The sequence below is a fragment of the Euwallacea similis genome, chromosome 1 (assembly GCF_039881205.1).
Source record: "Euwallacea similis isolate ESF13 chromosome 1, ESF131.1, whole genome shotgun sequence".
NCBI lineage: Eukaryota > Metazoa > Arthropoda > Insecta > Coleoptera > Curculionidae > Euwallacea > Euwallacea similis.
This window is the reverse complement of record NC_089609.1, coordinates 7,543,160-7,560,341: the sequence shown is the minus strand read 5'-3', so window position 1 is coordinate 7,560,341 and position 17,182 is coordinate 7,543,160. Positions and strand designations below refer to the sequence as shown.

General features: G+C 39.8%; 1 protein-coding gene across 6 annotated transcripts in view; it reads right to left on the bottom strand.

Annotated features, from left to right (window-relative positions):
• Positions 1-881: 881 nt before the first annotated feature.
• Dscam2 (Down syndrome cell adhesion molecule 2) overlaps positions 882-17,182 on the bottom strand; it is an 83,467-nt gene continuing 67,166 nt past the window's right edge. Inside the window, exons 11-38 of one of the 6 annotated variants that reach the window (XM_066407012.1) lie at positions 14,699-14,844; positions 14,524-14,650; positions 13,717-13,912; positions 13,543-13,631; positions 10,728-10,847; positions 10,498-10,671; positions 10,259-10,443; positions 9,440-9,583; positions 9,147-9,249; positions 9,003-9,093; positions 7,364-7,541; positions 7,107-7,305; positions 6,762-6,914; positions 6,549-6,704; positions 6,336-6,450; positions 6,099-6,280; positions 5,893-6,017; positions 5,716-5,834; positions 5,322-5,465; positions 5,165-5,228; positions 4,865-5,114; positions 4,671-4,814; positions 4,474-4,614; positions 3,935-4,051; positions 3,537-3,709; positions 3,430-3,474; positions 2,534-2,681; positions 882-2,480 (exon numbers count right to left, since the gene is read on the bottom strand). In XM_066407012.1, the coding sequence (XP_066263109.1) occupies positions 2,134-2,480; positions 2,534-2,681; positions 3,430-3,474; positions 3,537-3,709; positions 3,935-4,051; positions 4,474-4,614; positions 4,671-4,814; positions 4,865-5,114; positions 5,165-5,228; positions 5,322-5,465; positions 5,716-5,834; positions 5,893-6,017; positions 6,099-6,280; positions 6,336-6,450; positions 6,549-6,704; positions 6,762-6,914; positions 7,107-7,305; positions 7,364-7,541; positions 9,003-9,093; positions 9,147-9,249; positions 9,440-9,583; positions 10,259-10,443; positions 10,498-10,671; positions 10,728-10,847; positions 13,543-13,631; positions 13,717-13,912; positions 14,524-14,650; positions 14,699-14,844 (4,175 nt within the window). In that variant the 3' untranslated portion in view covers positions 882-2,133. Of the gene's footprint in view, positions 2,494-2,533; positions 2,682-3,429; positions 3,475-3,536; positions 3,710-3,934; positions 4,052-4,473; positions 4,615-4,670; positions 4,815-4,864; positions 5,115-5,164; positions 5,229-5,321; positions 5,466-5,715; positions 5,835-5,892; positions 6,018-6,098; positions 6,281-6,335; positions 6,451-6,548; positions 6,705-6,761; positions 6,915-7,106; positions 7,306-7,363; positions 7,542-9,002; positions 9,094-9,146; positions 9,250-9,439; positions 9,584-10,258; positions 10,444-10,497; positions 10,672-10,727; positions 10,848-13,542; positions 13,632-13,716; positions 14,438-14,523; positions 14,651-14,698; positions 14,845-17,182 lie in introns of those variants that run through there. The other 5 variants (XM_066407004.1, XM_066407046.1, XM_066407020.1 and 2 more) reach the window with 5 other exon arrangements.

Sequence of the window (17,182 nt, the reverse complement as noted above, 5' to 3'; positions counted from 1 at the left end):
TATTGCTAGAACACCATGCAAATATGATAGTAAAATCAGAGAAAACTACGCATAAAGTCGTTCTGAAATTTAGTAAGTTGGCCTTCATTTATTAATCTGAAATACTGTATGTTATTCCAACAAAAAATATATCGGTCTGGTATGGGAAGCAGATGATTTTTCCCAGTATAAATGTACAAGTTTGACATGAATTCGCTTGGAAAATACTAAATTTTATTAGGAAGGTGACACATTTCTAAATCATTCAGTGAGATATTCACAAATTAAGCACACACGGAGTAAACTTTGACATTTGATGAATTTAAATCTCACTCGTTTATCAAATTTGATAACTCTCACACCGCCCATTCTTTACTTACGAGAAAACAATTGCTTTCAATGACGAGCCGAGATTTTTATAAGGCAGAATAATATACATTTCCAGAAATGCTTAATTGACACTTATATTGAGAACTAGCAGCAACTTGGATATTGTAAAACGTGCCCCCAATGATCTAAGAAAACACCCTGTACATTAAAATACATAAAACTCCCATATAGGTTATTACCCATCAGAAACAGAACATATAGGTTACCCTGCTTTATTTTGAATAAGGACTAATTTTAATTCTCTATAATAATTCTAAATGCCAACAATTTTTAAACAACCATATATAAAATGTAAAATATCTGCCAAATCTGTCTCTACTAATTTAGTCAATTACGCTACTGGAAAGCACTGATTTCTGAGCTATTCCTGACATGGACATAAATGAAACGATGCTTTTTTTTGTTGATAAAAAGTAATTCTTGAGAGAATTGTTGATAAAATGTGGGAAGGGGCAAGAAAAAAGAAATTTAACTTTATCCACAAACACGCACATCAAGACAAAATAAAACACTTTTCAATTTTTAACCATCTTCTTTATTGGAACTATGTAACTCTGGTACAGGATTTCTTCATTTTAATCATTTTGATTTTCCTTATTGTTTGATTTACAGATAGTGTAGGTACTTAACTATTTGTTTATTTTAATGGGGATATAGGAGCTGCCTTGAGCGAAGTCAGGCTGGCTCCGCCCCGAAGTCTTATGTATTAACAGTGAAAAATATACTAATAGGTTCGTAGAAAACGGTTCCAAAAATCTTTTATCCAAAGATATAATAAGAGTTCAACAAAGGCAGTGTCCGTAGACCGGCCGCAACCCATATTTCGCATACCGGCCATCGGAAGTTCAACATAACGTACTTATATATTTTTGATTCTTTAGTATAAAATTTTGATTCCTCTGTAAAACTAGAACGATATTTTACAACTAGGCAATTTCAGGGCACAAAAACGACAGTATCCGATAGTTGGTATAAGGAACAAGTACACAGAATGGCAATAATACGTATACTTAAGCTGATACAATATACCATATACTAATGGAACGGTTTGAAAAAATTGTAATTGATAGAAGATAGAGATGTCGCGAACAGTGAGTTTTTTGTCCTAATTTCCGGACGGGCATTATTTTTCTAGAACATTGTTTTTCGGTACCGATACTGGACGACTACCTAGTGATTATGATGAAAAAAGTGTAAAAGTTGAATGCGATATTAAGATCTTTAATGCGGTTGAATGAAATCTATGCGGACTACTCTGGACAACATGTACGATTTTATTCGGGATGCAGTCAGGTGGTAGATCTGTATGAAATCATATGAAGTGTAAGAGGAGACCAACCTATTCCTCGTCTCAACGTATAGAAATTAAGAAAAGTTATGGATATTTGGCAGTATTTGCAAATTCGGCTAAAATCACTTGAGACAGCGGAAATCACCGTGAAACTGCCGCTTTCGTGCTTCTTACAAAACAGATCCGACAACAATCGATACCGTTCGATTCAATTGGAAAGTTTTTGATTTTTCGGTCAGGTTGGTAACTAAAACTACTAGTTAGGGCGTTACGAATCGTGAAAAAGTGAACAAATCATAACCGCCACGTTAATGCGTCAGGATGGCTCGCTTTGCAATTTGCTCTTTGAAAGTTGCATTAATATTGTTGGAGTTTCCAATAACCATAAACCAAACGGTATCATTTATTGCCCTCACACATCATTTAACACATCCTTTTTCCTCCTCTCACGTGAGGATCCTCCTTCAGTCTCTTCACACCGCGATAGAATAATCCGACGGCGGTTGTTGTCCCTGCCCTCCTTGCTGCGGCCGCGACCACAGCGAGCTGCGCAGGCCCAGCTTTAGTTTCTTAAGTGTATCGATGTCGCACTCGGCCTCGGACAGTTCTATCTGTCCGGGAACGCTCTGAGGACTGGGCGCCGACTCACTGAACGCCGTCTCAGCCACTGATAGATGACTGAGGATGTGTCGTTGAGAGCCTGAGCGGCCTCCTTGAGCTAAAAACCGGTTTCGGTTGCGCCGTGGCAGTGACTTTTGTTCGGACATGGGTGAAATGTCGGACGAGGTGCTAGACTGGGCCGTGCCGTGGTAGATGAAGGCTGCAACTTCAGGCTGAAAGAGGGGACCATTGGCAGAGGTCGTAATTCATTACCTTGAGTTTTGTGTTTGAGGTCCAGGTGATTGGAAGACTCAGTCCGGCTGGAGGTGAGCGCCTCTTGGTCGGATTCACTCTCGTCGCTGTCGATGTCCTTGCGATTGGTCCGTCTGCGGCCATGCCCTTTTGTACTTTGAAATTTTTGCTGTCGGAAATGGGTATTTTACAAAGTTGCTCTAGTATAAGGCAAGATCAACTAGAATTCAAATAGTACGCGTACGACCACAATCTGAGGATGGCAGAGAAGTAATAGGCGAAATTTAAATTTATTTAATACATGACATTTCTTAGGGTGGATAAATTGTCAAGAAAAAGCTAAAAGAGATATTCTCTAGATATAGTCTCTAGACAACTTGCAGAAAATATTGTTTTTCTTTCGGCGTATTGTTTAGTCTGTAGTCTGGGGGAGCGTTCAGTCCTGAAATTTTCAGACGAAAATGTACGTGATTATATATTTTCGTCTAAAAATGTATAGGTTTTTGCATGTGGCTGCAGTTTTCGCTATAAGTGTTATGCCGCAAGTACACACATACTGTGTAATTTGATTGCCACCGTTTCTGAATTATCATTTATCATTTTATACATTAAAGGTGTGAACTGTCACATCGCATGTTCTGCCATTTCTGTGTGTACTAAGCAAAATGAACGTATCCAGAGGAACTGTATGTTACTTGATCTTTTGTTCAAATGTCTTATTGATGATTTGCTGATAGACAATTGCCCTACAACCATATTTTAAATCATTTTAACACGCGTCAAGGAACTTGAAATCTCATACAGTCTTGACAAATTAGCGAATGCGCCTCGAAACAGTACAACCCATTACTATCCCTGCCCTCCTTCTTTCAAGCAAAGCACACGTGCAACACGTCATACTCTTTAATTATACATACTATATTGTAATAATTATTGGCATCTGCTCGCTTTTTTATCGACTTCTAGACGGAGAAAACTTACGATTATCAAGTGAGTCGTGTGTGAAACGAAAATGTTTACTCACAATGTTATAGTAAGGAGAGTTTCGTTGCACGGAGCTCGAGGGGGGCGGAGAGGCGCAGCCCTCCGTCACAGCGTGTTCGTGGTACATGAAACTGTGCAGCATCGTGTTCTGTGCAAGCGTACTCGGCTCGGATAGTTGGAAAGTGGCATACGGCGATATGTCTTCGGAGGTTTCTGAAACGATTTAATTTTCTCAATTCTTTTGTAGTTTTTGAGATTGGATCAGCTCTTTGAGCACTTTCGGGCCAAATGATGTTTTGGAGGTTTAATTAGTTTTTTTTTAATGTCCATTGAAGTCATTTCAAGTTTATGGAGCATTTTGATATCAATTTTACTAAAGTTTTGGTACTTACACACTTATACAAGAAAAAGAAGAATCTTGAACATTAACAAAGTTACCTGGTATTTTATCCCCCGCTTGGAGTGCTACCTTGTGTATGGTGGCGTAGTATCGCTCCCTTTGAGCCTCCGCGTTTTGCCGATTGTCTAGCTGCTCCCTATGCGTTTGCTTGTAGTCTATAAGAAAAAAAGTCATAAAAACAGTTATTAATTTAATATAAACTCTTGAATCAATGAAGTTTACAAGAGTTTATGTTAAAAGTCTTTCCTGCATGAGACCGCTGTCGTCTATACGAGGTGGTGTGGAAATCGAGCAACCAGTTAAAGGCGAAAAAGACACTTTCCCATCGAATGTACTTTCCTTTCAATGTAACTAAACCTGAAGGGAATCCTTTAATACACCGAGTTCAATAAAGTACCTCCTCCCACTCTTCCACAACCAATAAATGAATTTATTTTACAAACTTAGCTCAATGTGGAAAAGAAACTTTACCGCACTAGAAGCTGGAATGCGTTCATACTAAAATGTGTGCAATAAGGTACAGTTTTACGCAGATAAGTTGGAAAAAGAATTAGGCTTAATTTACTCTCTGACTTACGTCGTCTGATTAACAACGGAACGCTGAGTAGTACTATCGTTCCCAATACGGTACTTATCACCGAGATCACTATGAATTTCATGTCGGTGTAGAAGGCGTGTCCCTCGTTGCCCTGTCTGATCAAATCAGGTGGAGGAACTTCTGCAAAATCACTCTCTCAGTGCTATTCCGGAAATGTGGTGTCATAAGTAACAAACCCCCATCCTTGGTTAGAGTGGTGAAACTAAACTCCTCAGTGCTAAATCCTGCCACATTGTGAGCCTCCAGCTTTGCAACGTACCGTGTGGCGGATGTTAGTCCATTGATTGAAGTCTTGCGTTGTGGTTTTAGCGCGTTTGACACTACCCAAAAAAAAATGTGATGATCCATCCGGCCTCCGACCCAACCTTACCTAGAGTCCATTGACTTTCCGACGTTTTCCTATACTGTAAAACAAAGTAGAGAATGGGGCAGCCGTTGTCTGGCCACACGTGCAGTCTCAAAGAGACACTGGTAGAGTTAGGCGAGACGAAGGACGCAGCAGGAGGCACCCCTGGAGGGTGCCCTTGAGTGCGGGCTTCTAGTGGGTGGCTGGCAGGACTGGATCCGATCCTGTTGTGGGCTGTGAGGTACAGGTGATAGGTGGATCCGCACGAAAGACCCTGAAATAAAATTCAACTTAGCGATGAAAAGCTTCACTGATGATACCCACTTTGAGCTCATAGCTGGTTGCGTGCCGCGACAGATGGAATTCGTCTAAGCTTCCGTGCTGCTTTCTGTTAGAAAAAGGTTATTGAAATTCACACCAATTGAGAAATGAAATTACGAATGAGAACTGTGAAAGCTTCGATTACTACACGCTCTCTTACCTGTAATTCAGTGTGAAGCCACTTATCGGAGCACCTCCATTGTTGCCTGCTTTCCAATGCAGCAAAATGCTGGAACTAGTGGCTGAAGTGACGTAGAGTAACGGTGCACCTGGAGGCACTTGGACTACTAAGTTGTATGTTATTCTGCAAGAGCAGTAAATGAGGAAGCAAAAGAATACTATTAGAGAGTAGATATAAAATGACGAGAAGGATTGAAAAGATCAATACCGTTACTCTTGCCAACGCTCCCACAAAGTTACCATCGACTTTACTGGAAATTAAAGCGCTAGCGACTACCAAACATTGAGGACTTTTTAACCTAAACTCACATGTTTTCAAAAATCAACAAATTGTACATTAATCTCAATTTCTTAAGCTATAAATATATGTATACCTGTCAGTTCCATGCCCATTGTCAACTTGGCAAGTATAATTACTGGCATCAGAAAGCTGCAAATTGGAGAGAATTAGCTCGCCAGTGTCCAAAAGCTGTTGATTATGATTAGCTCCACCCTAAAATAGTGCCAATTTTTCCATTAAAGGTAACTTTAGAATACGCGATCGAACGTGCCTTCAAAATCTGATCGCTCTTCAACCACTCCCTGCGTGGTGATCCCACGGACTCGCAATTAAGCGTCACGGAAGTGCGCCACGGCCGTACTACATTGCCTCCAAACGATATTATCCGAGCTGGAACTGTTAGAGGAAAAGAAAAAATAGAGTTAGTGAAGGTGACCTATTAACAATGTTATATGTTTGACGCCGGAACTAACTTACTTCGACCAGTGATGACTTGATTCACAACTTTGGAGCTCTGCCCTTCCCCCACTCTCGTAGAGGCCGTCACCCAAAACTGGTACTCCACATGTTGCTGCACGTTCTTCACCTCGAAGGCCGTTGTATGGCTAGAGATGATTTGTTTGCCGTTGTCGATCTCTTGGCGGCCATCAGTGCTTCGTCTGCAACCATCACTCTTCAGTTACCCTGGTGAGAAGAAAAAAAGTTCAAACTTACCTGTAGAGACTGTACTTCGTTATAACTCCATTGGGGTCTAGAGGCGGCAACCAGGACACTCTTAGAGACTGGGCGGAGGCGGCGGCAACCTTGATATCTATTGGTGCTCCTGGAACTAAGAAAAATAATGTCAACGCTTATAAAACGCCAGAGTTTTTATCGGGAGAAAAACCTTCAATATTTATTATTTGTTTTTCGTTTATCAAAACTAACCATCTTCCTCCGTTTGGCAATAATGAGGAATGGACATTAATCCATCCCCCACTTTGGTGAAGGCCAACACTTGCAGGCTGTAATTTGTAAACTTCCTGAGGCCGGTTATCACAGTTATAAGGGCGGTGGTTTTTCTAGTTTCCATTACGTCGTTGGCTGTAAAAAAATCGCGTGTATCAATCCCAAATTAATTCACAATTATTCATGTACAACCTCGCAAATATTCGTCTAAAACCGGCTCGTAAGTCAGCTTGTAGCCTTGAATGTTACCATTGCAGTCTTCGTTGGGGGGCGGCTGCCAACTGACTTGGATGCTCTGAGACGTTGGAGAGGTGCAGCGAATGTCCATGGGAGGACTACTGGGCACTAAAAGTAAGCAATTGGGGACCCAGTCATTAAATGACCTCATAATGTTATACGGGATGATTTTTTTTTAATTTAAGAGGTGTTATCCGTATAAGAAATTTAAACTGCACCAGATCTAATTTTGAGATTATTTCCATGCCATCACAGAGACATGCTAAATTTACCGGTAATGAAAACTATAGTGATCCCTACCGTCTTCTAAAGTCTCCGTAGTGACCTGTTCACTCAATGGACCAGTTCCCACTTCGTTGTATGCTTGAACCACCAACGCGTAGCGCGTATACTTTTTGAGGCCACCCAACAGAACTTCGCCCCCGTCTTCACCGTCTCCAATCACGGACGTGAAGTTAAAGGAACCCATAAATGGGGCCCGATAGCCCACATTATACCCCTAAATCGTTTCGATTACTGTTTTAATGTTCATTGATGTGTGAAAAATTGAGAGGTACCTGAATGACACCGTGTCGTAATTCTGCAATTGGAGGGTTCCAGCCTACTAAAATTTCAGTAGAAGAAATGGGGCGCGCCGTGGGATTTAGCGGAGGACCCGCCGGTTTTTCACTGAGAGTGGTCACGTTGATTTCATCGCTGGGTTGGCTCTTGCCTGCTGGTCCTTCAGCCAATATTCTGCATACAAACGATATTATGATATGCAGCAATTTTATTTTTATTATTTATTGAAGATAGATTTACGAGGATAGTCCCAAAAGTACCCGACTGGATATATAGATAGCGATTTTTTTGTTAAAAATTCGCCTACTTTACAAAAATCTAGTCTTAAAAAACTTATGTCTAATGTTTGAGGGTGCTATATTGGTTTGTGTTTCTTTTGGAACCGTTTTTATTGGACGCTTTTAGGAAGTTTGTGAAAATGGAAAAAATTGGTCATCGATACGCGATTCAATACTTTCATTTGAAAGGTCTTGCTCCATCTAACATTAAAGCGGAGTTAGATTCCACTCTGAGGAAATCTGGTTCTTCGTTAACAACTGTAAAATATTGGATGGCAGAGTTTAAATGCGGTCGTACGAGCTGCTAAGACGAACTCCTCAGTGGTCAACTCCATGAGGTGATCACTCCAGAAATTGTGGTGAAAATCTGCAAAATTATACTGGAAGACAGTTGGCTAAAATTTCGTGAGTTAGCAAACATGAGAGGCATTTCAAAAAGTACATCGCATTTTGACCGACTAATTGGATATGAGAAAGCTATACGCAAGATGAGTTCCTCGATTACTCACAATAACAAAAAATTGTGAAGATATTTCAAGGGAGTGTTTGGCAAAGTTTCGCAGCAATAAAGTCGAGTTTTTGCGTCGATTAATAACCACAGTTGAAACATGAGTCTATTATTTCACACCTGAAACGAAAGAGCAGTTAAAACAATAAATTCAAAAGGGAGATCAGCTCCAAATGGAACGGTGAAAAACATTTCATCTGCAAGAAAGACGATGATGTCAGTTTTCTGGGATACATGTGGGATAATTTTCATTGATTATCTCTCTAAAGGAAAAACAATAAACGGAGAATATTATACAAGTTTATTGCAGCATTTGAGCGAAGAAATTAGGAAACAGCAACTAAGTTTAGTGAAAAAGAAAATCTTGTTTCATAACGACAACCCACCAATCTACACTTCCATCATTGCGATGGCCAAAATTAATCAACTTGGGTTCGAATTTTATTCAGATCCATCCTATTTGTCAGATTTAGACCCTTCAGATTATTTCCGAACTTGAAAAAATGGCTCGGGGGAAAGAGATTGGTCAAGAATGTAGAGGTGGAGTCCGAGGTTGATGCTTATTTTCAAAACATTTGAAGCTTCTTACTGTATAAAGGGTATAAAAATCATAGAACATTACTAGGAAAAGTGTGTCAATATTGAAGGAGACTCTGTTGAGAAACAATTTAATATTTTCTAATTTTTTTTTCTCTTTAAGTGTTAGGACGGGTACTTCTGGGACTGTCCTCGCATTTATTCAGATTTCCTCATAATCAGAATTGGCTGCTCCTTCTAAGAAATACCGTTTAGTTGTAAAATTTTATTCTCTACTGGAGCATAACTTCATCAATCAGGTTCCAGACTCACCTGAAGCTGTACTTCGTTGCTGGTTTTAGATCGTCGATAGTGGCGGAATAAGGCAGGGGACTGTCAGTCAACTCAATCTGATGCCAAGTTCCTAAAAGCATTACCCTCAAAATATTACGAGAAAATCATGAACAACATACTTACGGTCCCCCTCCCGAAACTCAATAATAATCTTAAACACTTCATTGGGGTCTGCATTCCTATGACCCCACTTCAGACTCACGGAGGTGCTACTTTTTGAGGGAACCTAAAACCCGTAATATGCGAAATCTTGGTTCATAATAGAAAGCTGTGAAAGTAGATCCTTTTCCTCTCAATTAAGCCACGGTTAGTTACTATTATAATATACAGAGTAAAAACATCTGCTTTTTGTGGTGAACTGAGATTTTTAACAAGTTCAAGTAGATATAAAAAAGTATAATTTTTTGTACTATTACCTCAAGTCCTTGAGGAGGACCTGGAGGTTCTTGCACCAGGAGTTGCACCAATTGCTGGTCCCTGCCATACATATTGCTGGCTTGGCAAAAATATGCCCCCGAATCCGAGGCGCCTGCGTTGAGGATCTGCAGTTCTGCCGCCACCTAAAACTCAACCGCACTGAAGAAGAACCAGATGAAAATTATCTGAACTGACCCAATTTTCTTTCGGATATTGAAAATGCTTTGAATATCGCATTAATTTTTGTGCGATAAGCTGATGTGAAAGAAACTTTGCCTCAGTTTTTTTCAGTTTAATTGCCTAAACTAATTCGAGTTTTGCTTCAGTTTGCTTTCGAAAATCTGAACTGACTTGATTTTTTTAGGGAATTAAAAATTTTACAGCGGTTTTTGCACAGTAACCTGATGTAACCTGGATTTTACCTCTGAAGCCTAAACTGTCCCGATTTTGCCTCAATTTTCATTATATAGTTTCAACTGACCGACCCAATTTTTGGTAGGGATTTGCTTTGATACTTTGATTGTTTGGGATTTCGTTATTTGTGGTCAGCTAATGTGACATAGCCCTTGCCTCAGTTTCCTCATCAGTACCTTAAATTAATCTAAGTCTGGTCTCAGTTTTCTTCTAGTAACTTGAAGTATTTGGGTAGTGAATCTGACAATTTGCGACTTGGGTCTAACTCAGTAATCTGGACTGATTTTATGGTGAATTCGCTGACTACAATCTTGCCATAGCTTTTATGCCCTAATCTACGTGGACTGACTGATCTGATTTTTCACAAAATTTTTCTTTATAGATCCTACCAGAACATGACTTACCCCTTCAGGGGTGACATCCTGCTTGGCATTGAGCCGATAATCGGTGGAGGGATTCAACTCGTTTTTAACCCCTCTGAGCCATATCACGCTAATGGGCTTATCTCCATTTACCTCGCAATGTAACAAGGCTGAGTCACCCTTTTTGACCGTGATCATCCTCGAGGGTGCCGCAAAATACGGGGGAGCTGCAATCAACTCATAATGTCCATATTATTTTTGACCAAGATAGAAATTCTTACAATTAACTCTTAGCTGAATGACTTTCCCAATACCGGTCCCAATTCCATTCTCAGCTTTGCACAAATAGTACCCTTCCCGATCTTCCTTGACGTGCTGCAAGAGCAAAGTACCATTGCCCAATAGCTTCGTATACGTGTGATCTCTGACCTCCTCATATTCTCCGTTTTTAGGCCCTGTTTACAAGAGACTCCCATATCTGACAAGTGTATAAATAAATCGCACCACAGACCTATGGCTTTCTTCCATATGACCGAGGGCGTCGGGACGCCCTGGGCCTGGCAGTGTAAAGAGATGTGTTTGTTCCGCTCGACGCTCACGTCTACTGGCTCCACCAACCATCTCGGCGGAACTAAAAAGGGACTTGTGAGGACGACTCGAGGGCAGAGAAAGGTAAAGGTGTGTCTACTGGGTATGTGGCTCTAAGCTATGGCTTATTGTATAAGTCCCTTGTAAGAGACTGATACGCGTGTTTCTCAATAATGTATTATTACTTCAAGGTGTGGATCCTCAGTAATTTGTGAAGGCAAGTTCAGAAGACCCACAGGTCAGGAGAATTGAAAATATGGTTCATTTGCCTTACATGCGAGTGGAAGGAGGAGGGAAACATATTATTTTGAGGTATCAGACATCTACTAATATCTAGCTGAAATCGCTTCAGAAAATGCACCCTTTAGTCCTTCTAGGGGCTTGGTTCAAGAGTTGCAATTCACGACGGAGAACATAAAAGTATTATGGAGAGTTAACCAAATTCAAAAATTTATTTCTTCCAACTGGACCATTTCTGGTCATGAATTGCACACTAACAGCTTAGAAAAATGTTGATCTCGACATTTACAATAATTTTTTTTTGCATTGAGAGTGGGCCATTCTGTATGTACGAATTCAATTATTTAATTTCTATGTTAGTAAGAGAAACGACGGGTTGTAATTCGCTGTCAAGAGATCTTTTTGAGAAAAGCCTCGGTCAAATTTAACTTTTGTGCAACCTCCAAATTTTAAATGGAAATACCTCCAATGCTTTTTATTAATTTTAGCAAATTGCGTGACATTACTTCTGCTTGATTACTGCGCCATGATTGGTAATTTCTAAAGTTAATTTTATATTCATGTAGATGCGATTTTTGCCAAATACCCAAATAGACACACCTTCATTTCAGTTGTGAATGGTAGATGTTTAGTATGCTCGGAATTGATTCGTGCCCCATTATAATTTAGAAAAACTCTGAAGGAAAGTGACAAATTAAGCTGTAATAAGCTGACAGCACTTTACCTATTAACATATATAGATGACATCAATTTATCAGTATTTGAAGTGGCCCTGCAAGGATGTTAGAGAAGTTACTAAGTAAATTTATTCGCATTCAGTGAGTGTTTAGGTGATAGACATTGGATGAGATATCAACACTCTATATGTACATCAAAATTCGAAATGAATACACGTCCCCAATGAATAGACACAGGGCTCACCACTTTAGATTATTAACATCAAAGTACTTTAATGGAATAGCATTTTGTTTTATATATATATATATAAATTGTATAAACTAAACATCAGTCGGTTCCAAAATACTACACACCTAAGCATGCTCAACGTGCCATGCCCAAAGCATGCGAAACAAGTGTGACAAACCGAGAAAAGGTAACTGAAGAATCGGTTTAAAAAATAAAGGCAAAACAAACTAAAATTGGTGCAAAAACGGTACCTTCGGCCTTACTCGCTTCCCGTCGGAGCGATTCGGGCCCGGACGATGACGTCAGCGGCGGTGCCAAAGCGTGGGCGGTGCTAGTGGGCGGGGCGTGATAGACATAATGCCGTGATTTGGTGGTGATTCAGGGTGTGATAAAACCGAAACGTGATTGACATAGCATTTTTTACTTTTTAAGACAATTTGACGAACGGACATGGAATTCATAAGTAAAAGTGGGGTTAAACTCCGTCCTTCCGTCCAAACACCATATTATTTTGAAAATTTGAAAAGGCGATTTTGTGGATTTTTGGAATGTCAGAGGCAATGACATAGAGAATAGTTATAATATTGTTATTTGAAGGCACTTCCAGAGAATATTGCGAATTTATATGTTATTCGAACTTATAAAAAAATCTTGGTTCGCCATGTAACGCAGCTGTTTTTCTACTGTATCAGTGAGAGACAGTGGCACACGGTATGACAGTTGAAATTTGCCTAATGAATGAAACTACATCATTTAAAATTCATCTATCAGTTTCAACCACTGTCACTGTTAATGACTTAAAGGGGGAAAACATCTACGTTCAACATGGAGAACAACATATGTGTATACATGCAAATCTTAAAATCGTTCTTACCATATAGGAATAGAAAGTTTCTATGAATATCAATATACAAAAATTAATATCAATCAAGAATAATTTATTCATTGTTTTCATTGCAGCAGTGATGTAACCAGACGTAGTGATCGTTAGAATATTGACTCTATATCAACGCATTTCCTCTCTTTGGTTATAAAATGTGCATTAAATTTAAGCGAATTGCGGCAATTCGTGAAGATGAACGCCTCATTCCAGCTCTGCGTTTAATTAACTCCACGGATTTGGTCGAGTTGCAGAAAACGAGGCCACGGCAGATGGTGCTATTATATATATGTATATATATATACTATATATATAATATATATATATATTATATTTTCCTGTAGGCCCGACATACTTGCCGACTTGCCAATTTTTACTTGCGTTTAGTTGACCCGAAATGAACCGAACGGACTAAATCTAATAGGGTCGATACCGATCATCGAAGCGCTAGAGTTAATTAAACACAGAGCTGGAATGAAGCACAAAGTTATAACAGATCTTAAACTTCTAAACCATTTAAAATAACATAAATATCTATAAAAATGTATGCGTAAGAAAAGTCAATCTCGTTTCGTTCCAGCGGTGAAGGGTTAAAGAAATAAGGCCAGTCGTGAATCGGGGAAAATCAGGCACGGTTTCAGGGTTCATTTGCAACACCTGAAACTGCACTTCTCCAGGCTCTGTACAGTGTGAGGAGGAGCCTTTGACCTACCTTTGACTTGAAGTTTGGCGGTGAACCGCACTTCTGCCGCCGGATTGCTTGCTACGCAGGTGAAGTCCCCTGAGTGACGCGAATCAAGACTAAAACGAGGCCAGATGACGCGTCTCTCCCAATTGTCGTCCCTGATCTAAGTGATCAGAGTCGACCTGAGTGTAGACGCGTTACCTGGCCACGCTCAGGAGGCTGCTGAAGCCGTCCAGCGACGTAACGTTCACTCCCAGCTCGGGAGCCAACGGTCTGGCGTCCTTGAGCCACGTGACGGTGAGTGGGGGATCCCCCGCGCTCACTCCGCATACTGTGCGCGTACGCATGCCTTCACTCAGGCCCTCTTGGAAGTGGAACGGCTCGATTATTGGTGGCACTGGGACCCGAGAGAGACAGAGAGATAGAGAAAGAGGTCGGGACGGGTGGTTAGTGTTGCCTCTGGTGGTTCGGAACCAAAACCAACCAGCGTCCCCGGTAATAATTAATTAAAAAAAAGACAAAGAACGAGAGCTATAGAAAAATATCGGACCAAAAACAAAAAAAAAAAAAAAACCGACGTTTCGTCTCATATCCATCATCATCATCAGCAGCCACAGGCAGAATTGAAGATTACCGTTGACGGTTAGTTGTTGGGTGTGCGCCACCTGGGAGGCATCGTTTTTCACCACGCACGAGTAGTTGCCGTTGTGCTCGGGAGACAGGCTGTCTATACCTAAAATGCTGGTGAAATGGTCCACTTGGGTGATAGTTAGCGAATGGCTCGAGGGTGTCAAAAGGCGCCCGTCTTTGATCCAGGCTATGTTCAGCGGCAAATCGCCTTTAGTGACGGCGCATGTCAAAGAGGCGCGATCGCCGACGTGCAACGCCGAACTCACGTAAAACGGATTTATTTTAGGGGGTACTAGAACACATTTCAGTTAAGCAAAGAGAACTTTTCGTATAACATTTTTTCAACTGTCAGGTAGAATAATATACAAAATCACAAACCTATAACGTCTACTTCGCCGCTCCTCCTAGCGGTTTGACCTCTTTTGTTCCTGGCCCAACAAGTGTACACTCCGGCGTCCTCCTTTTTCTCCACGGGTTCTATTATGAGAGTGCCGTCCGAGAGCACCTAAGAAAAATGGTCTAACGATTTGTTTCTTAAATTAGGACAACATACTTTCTGTCGTAGTGCATTAGGCAGTTCGCTGCCATTTCGCTCCCAATGAATTTCATCGATGGGGTAACCGGCCACTGGGCATTTAAGTCTCAGCTGCTCGCCAGCTACTGCGGTAACTTTCGGCAACAACCGTATATAAGGTAAACCTAAATAGCCATTAATAAGAAAAGTTAGTACATTGTGAAAAATGTTAAAAACTGACAAGTTGCTACAGAAATGTGTTATTATTTTTACATATGCAAGTATGGACGGGCCTGCGTAATAGCGTCATGTATCACTGCAACGCAGCGGCGTAACATGGAGGCGCCCTATCGATTATCAATATTTCACTGTCGCATGAAGGAAATGATATATGATAATATCTTAGAATGTCTGAACAGATCCCCATTATATAGTCTCGATTTATTTTTCGAACTTCTGAGAAATTTATTTCATTGATTTTATCTGTTTGTTACGCAATGATGCCTTATTATGCATAAAATCTTAATGAAGATGAATGCAATTAGTCATAGGAAAAGTCTGAGAAGATTAAGGCTTATTAAAACTTTATACTTTATTCCACCGCTGTGTTTAATAATCTTACTCCAAAAACAAGTTTCGATCTCATTAAACCTCATCAGTGCGGGTCATCTCGAATTAATCAAGCGCATGCAGAAACTGGCAGTGCCAACGGTCAATATGTTGGCCGTCTTTGCTGCATCTTGACCAAATCTTTCCACGTAAGCAACAAACATAGTGCATAGAACGGCGGCTCTGGGCATTAGCCAAGTCGCTATGGCGAAAAGTAATGAAGCTCAATGCGTGTAATAAAATAGTCGTAGGAATATATAGAGTGTTCTTAAATATTATTTATATAAAGAAGGATGTAATTCTTTAGCTTATGTCATGATATAAACGTAGGCCCGCAAACACGTCGTTGCCAGTTTACAGGGTGTTCAAATAAAAAAAATTAAAAGTGAATACCGTTGATGAATTGCGAAATCGAATATTAGATGCATCTGAAACCGTAAGAAATATTCCGGGGATATTCGAAAGAGTACGGATATCATTGAGAAGAATGGCGGACGCATGTGTAAGGGTTAGAGGAGGTCGCTTGCAACAGTTGTTTGTAACGTAATTTTCTTCTTAACGTTATTATTATTATTTCTATTTATGCAATTATTTAGGATCCTCTCGGCTTTAATTTTTAATAGGTAGTTCTAAATAAACTCTCAAAATTCTTAGAAATAGAAGATTATATATAATAAATAATTACTTACCTATAATAAATTTTAATTTCATCTGCCAAATTACAGAAAATCGTTTTTTACTTTTCTCTAGATAACCGACACACATACGAAAAAACTGCAAGAAATTAAAAAGTTTCTAAACGAAATAAAATAGTTATGTTATATTTTTAGAATCTACCTGCGGTGTACCGCAAAAAGCTTTAAGGGAAGAAAAGGGGCATGACCCCTGAGAAAATATCACCCTGTAGATTATCAAAACCATTTGACATGCCCAATGACGTAAGTCCTACAATGTAAATTATGATATATTCAAAATTTTAGCTAAATATCTCAAAAACTGCAGGAGCTATAAAAAAAACTGAAAAATTACTGAAGTTTGAATACCCTGTAGATAGGTAACGAAGTGTTTGGGGACCTATGTTTATATGAACTTTTAGTTATGAAATAAGCTAAAACATTATCCTCTCTCGCATGTACATGATATTTTGGAACACCCTGTATGTACGTACATAATTGAAGAAAAAGTTTGTATTTATGTCCCTTACCATCCCTTAAAGTTTGTCGGTATATCTTTGGAACACCCTGTATATTCCTATGACTATTTGCATTCGTCTTTATTAAGATTCTCTGCGTAACAGTGCATTGTCGGGTATCACATAAGCAAATAAAATCAAAATGATAAAATTGTCATAAGTATCGCAAATAAACAGCGACTATGTTGTGGAGATCCGTTTAGACATGCAAAGAGATGATGTAACACCACCACGTATCATTCCTTTCAGGTGACAGTAAAATACCGACAATGGATGGGACATCTCCGTGTTACGTCGCTACGATTCAGTGTTACGCGACGCTGTTACGCAAAGTCGTCCATACTTGTTGCGATACAATGTTCTGATGAATGTCTATACAAATCATTCACAAAATAAAGGTGTTGCCCGATATCGAATCATTTGAAAATACGGACAGGGCACGTCGCTTATTTAATTTAATTACAGGTGCTACTGCTAATTTCTGAGAATCGGTTTGCGCCAACATGACAAATTAAACAAAATTGAGTGCTCGACGCGTTTCATGGTTTATGAAAGACCTTCAGACACAATTTTCATGATAATGCGTCGAAGAGATATTAGGGGTGGCCGTGGTTTACCGGTATAAAATTCGATTCAGATTTATTTAAAATCGTCGCCGTCAATTTTTGGGAATCCATCAAGATAGACGATTTAAATTAAAATTCATTCATTCAATTCCGAAT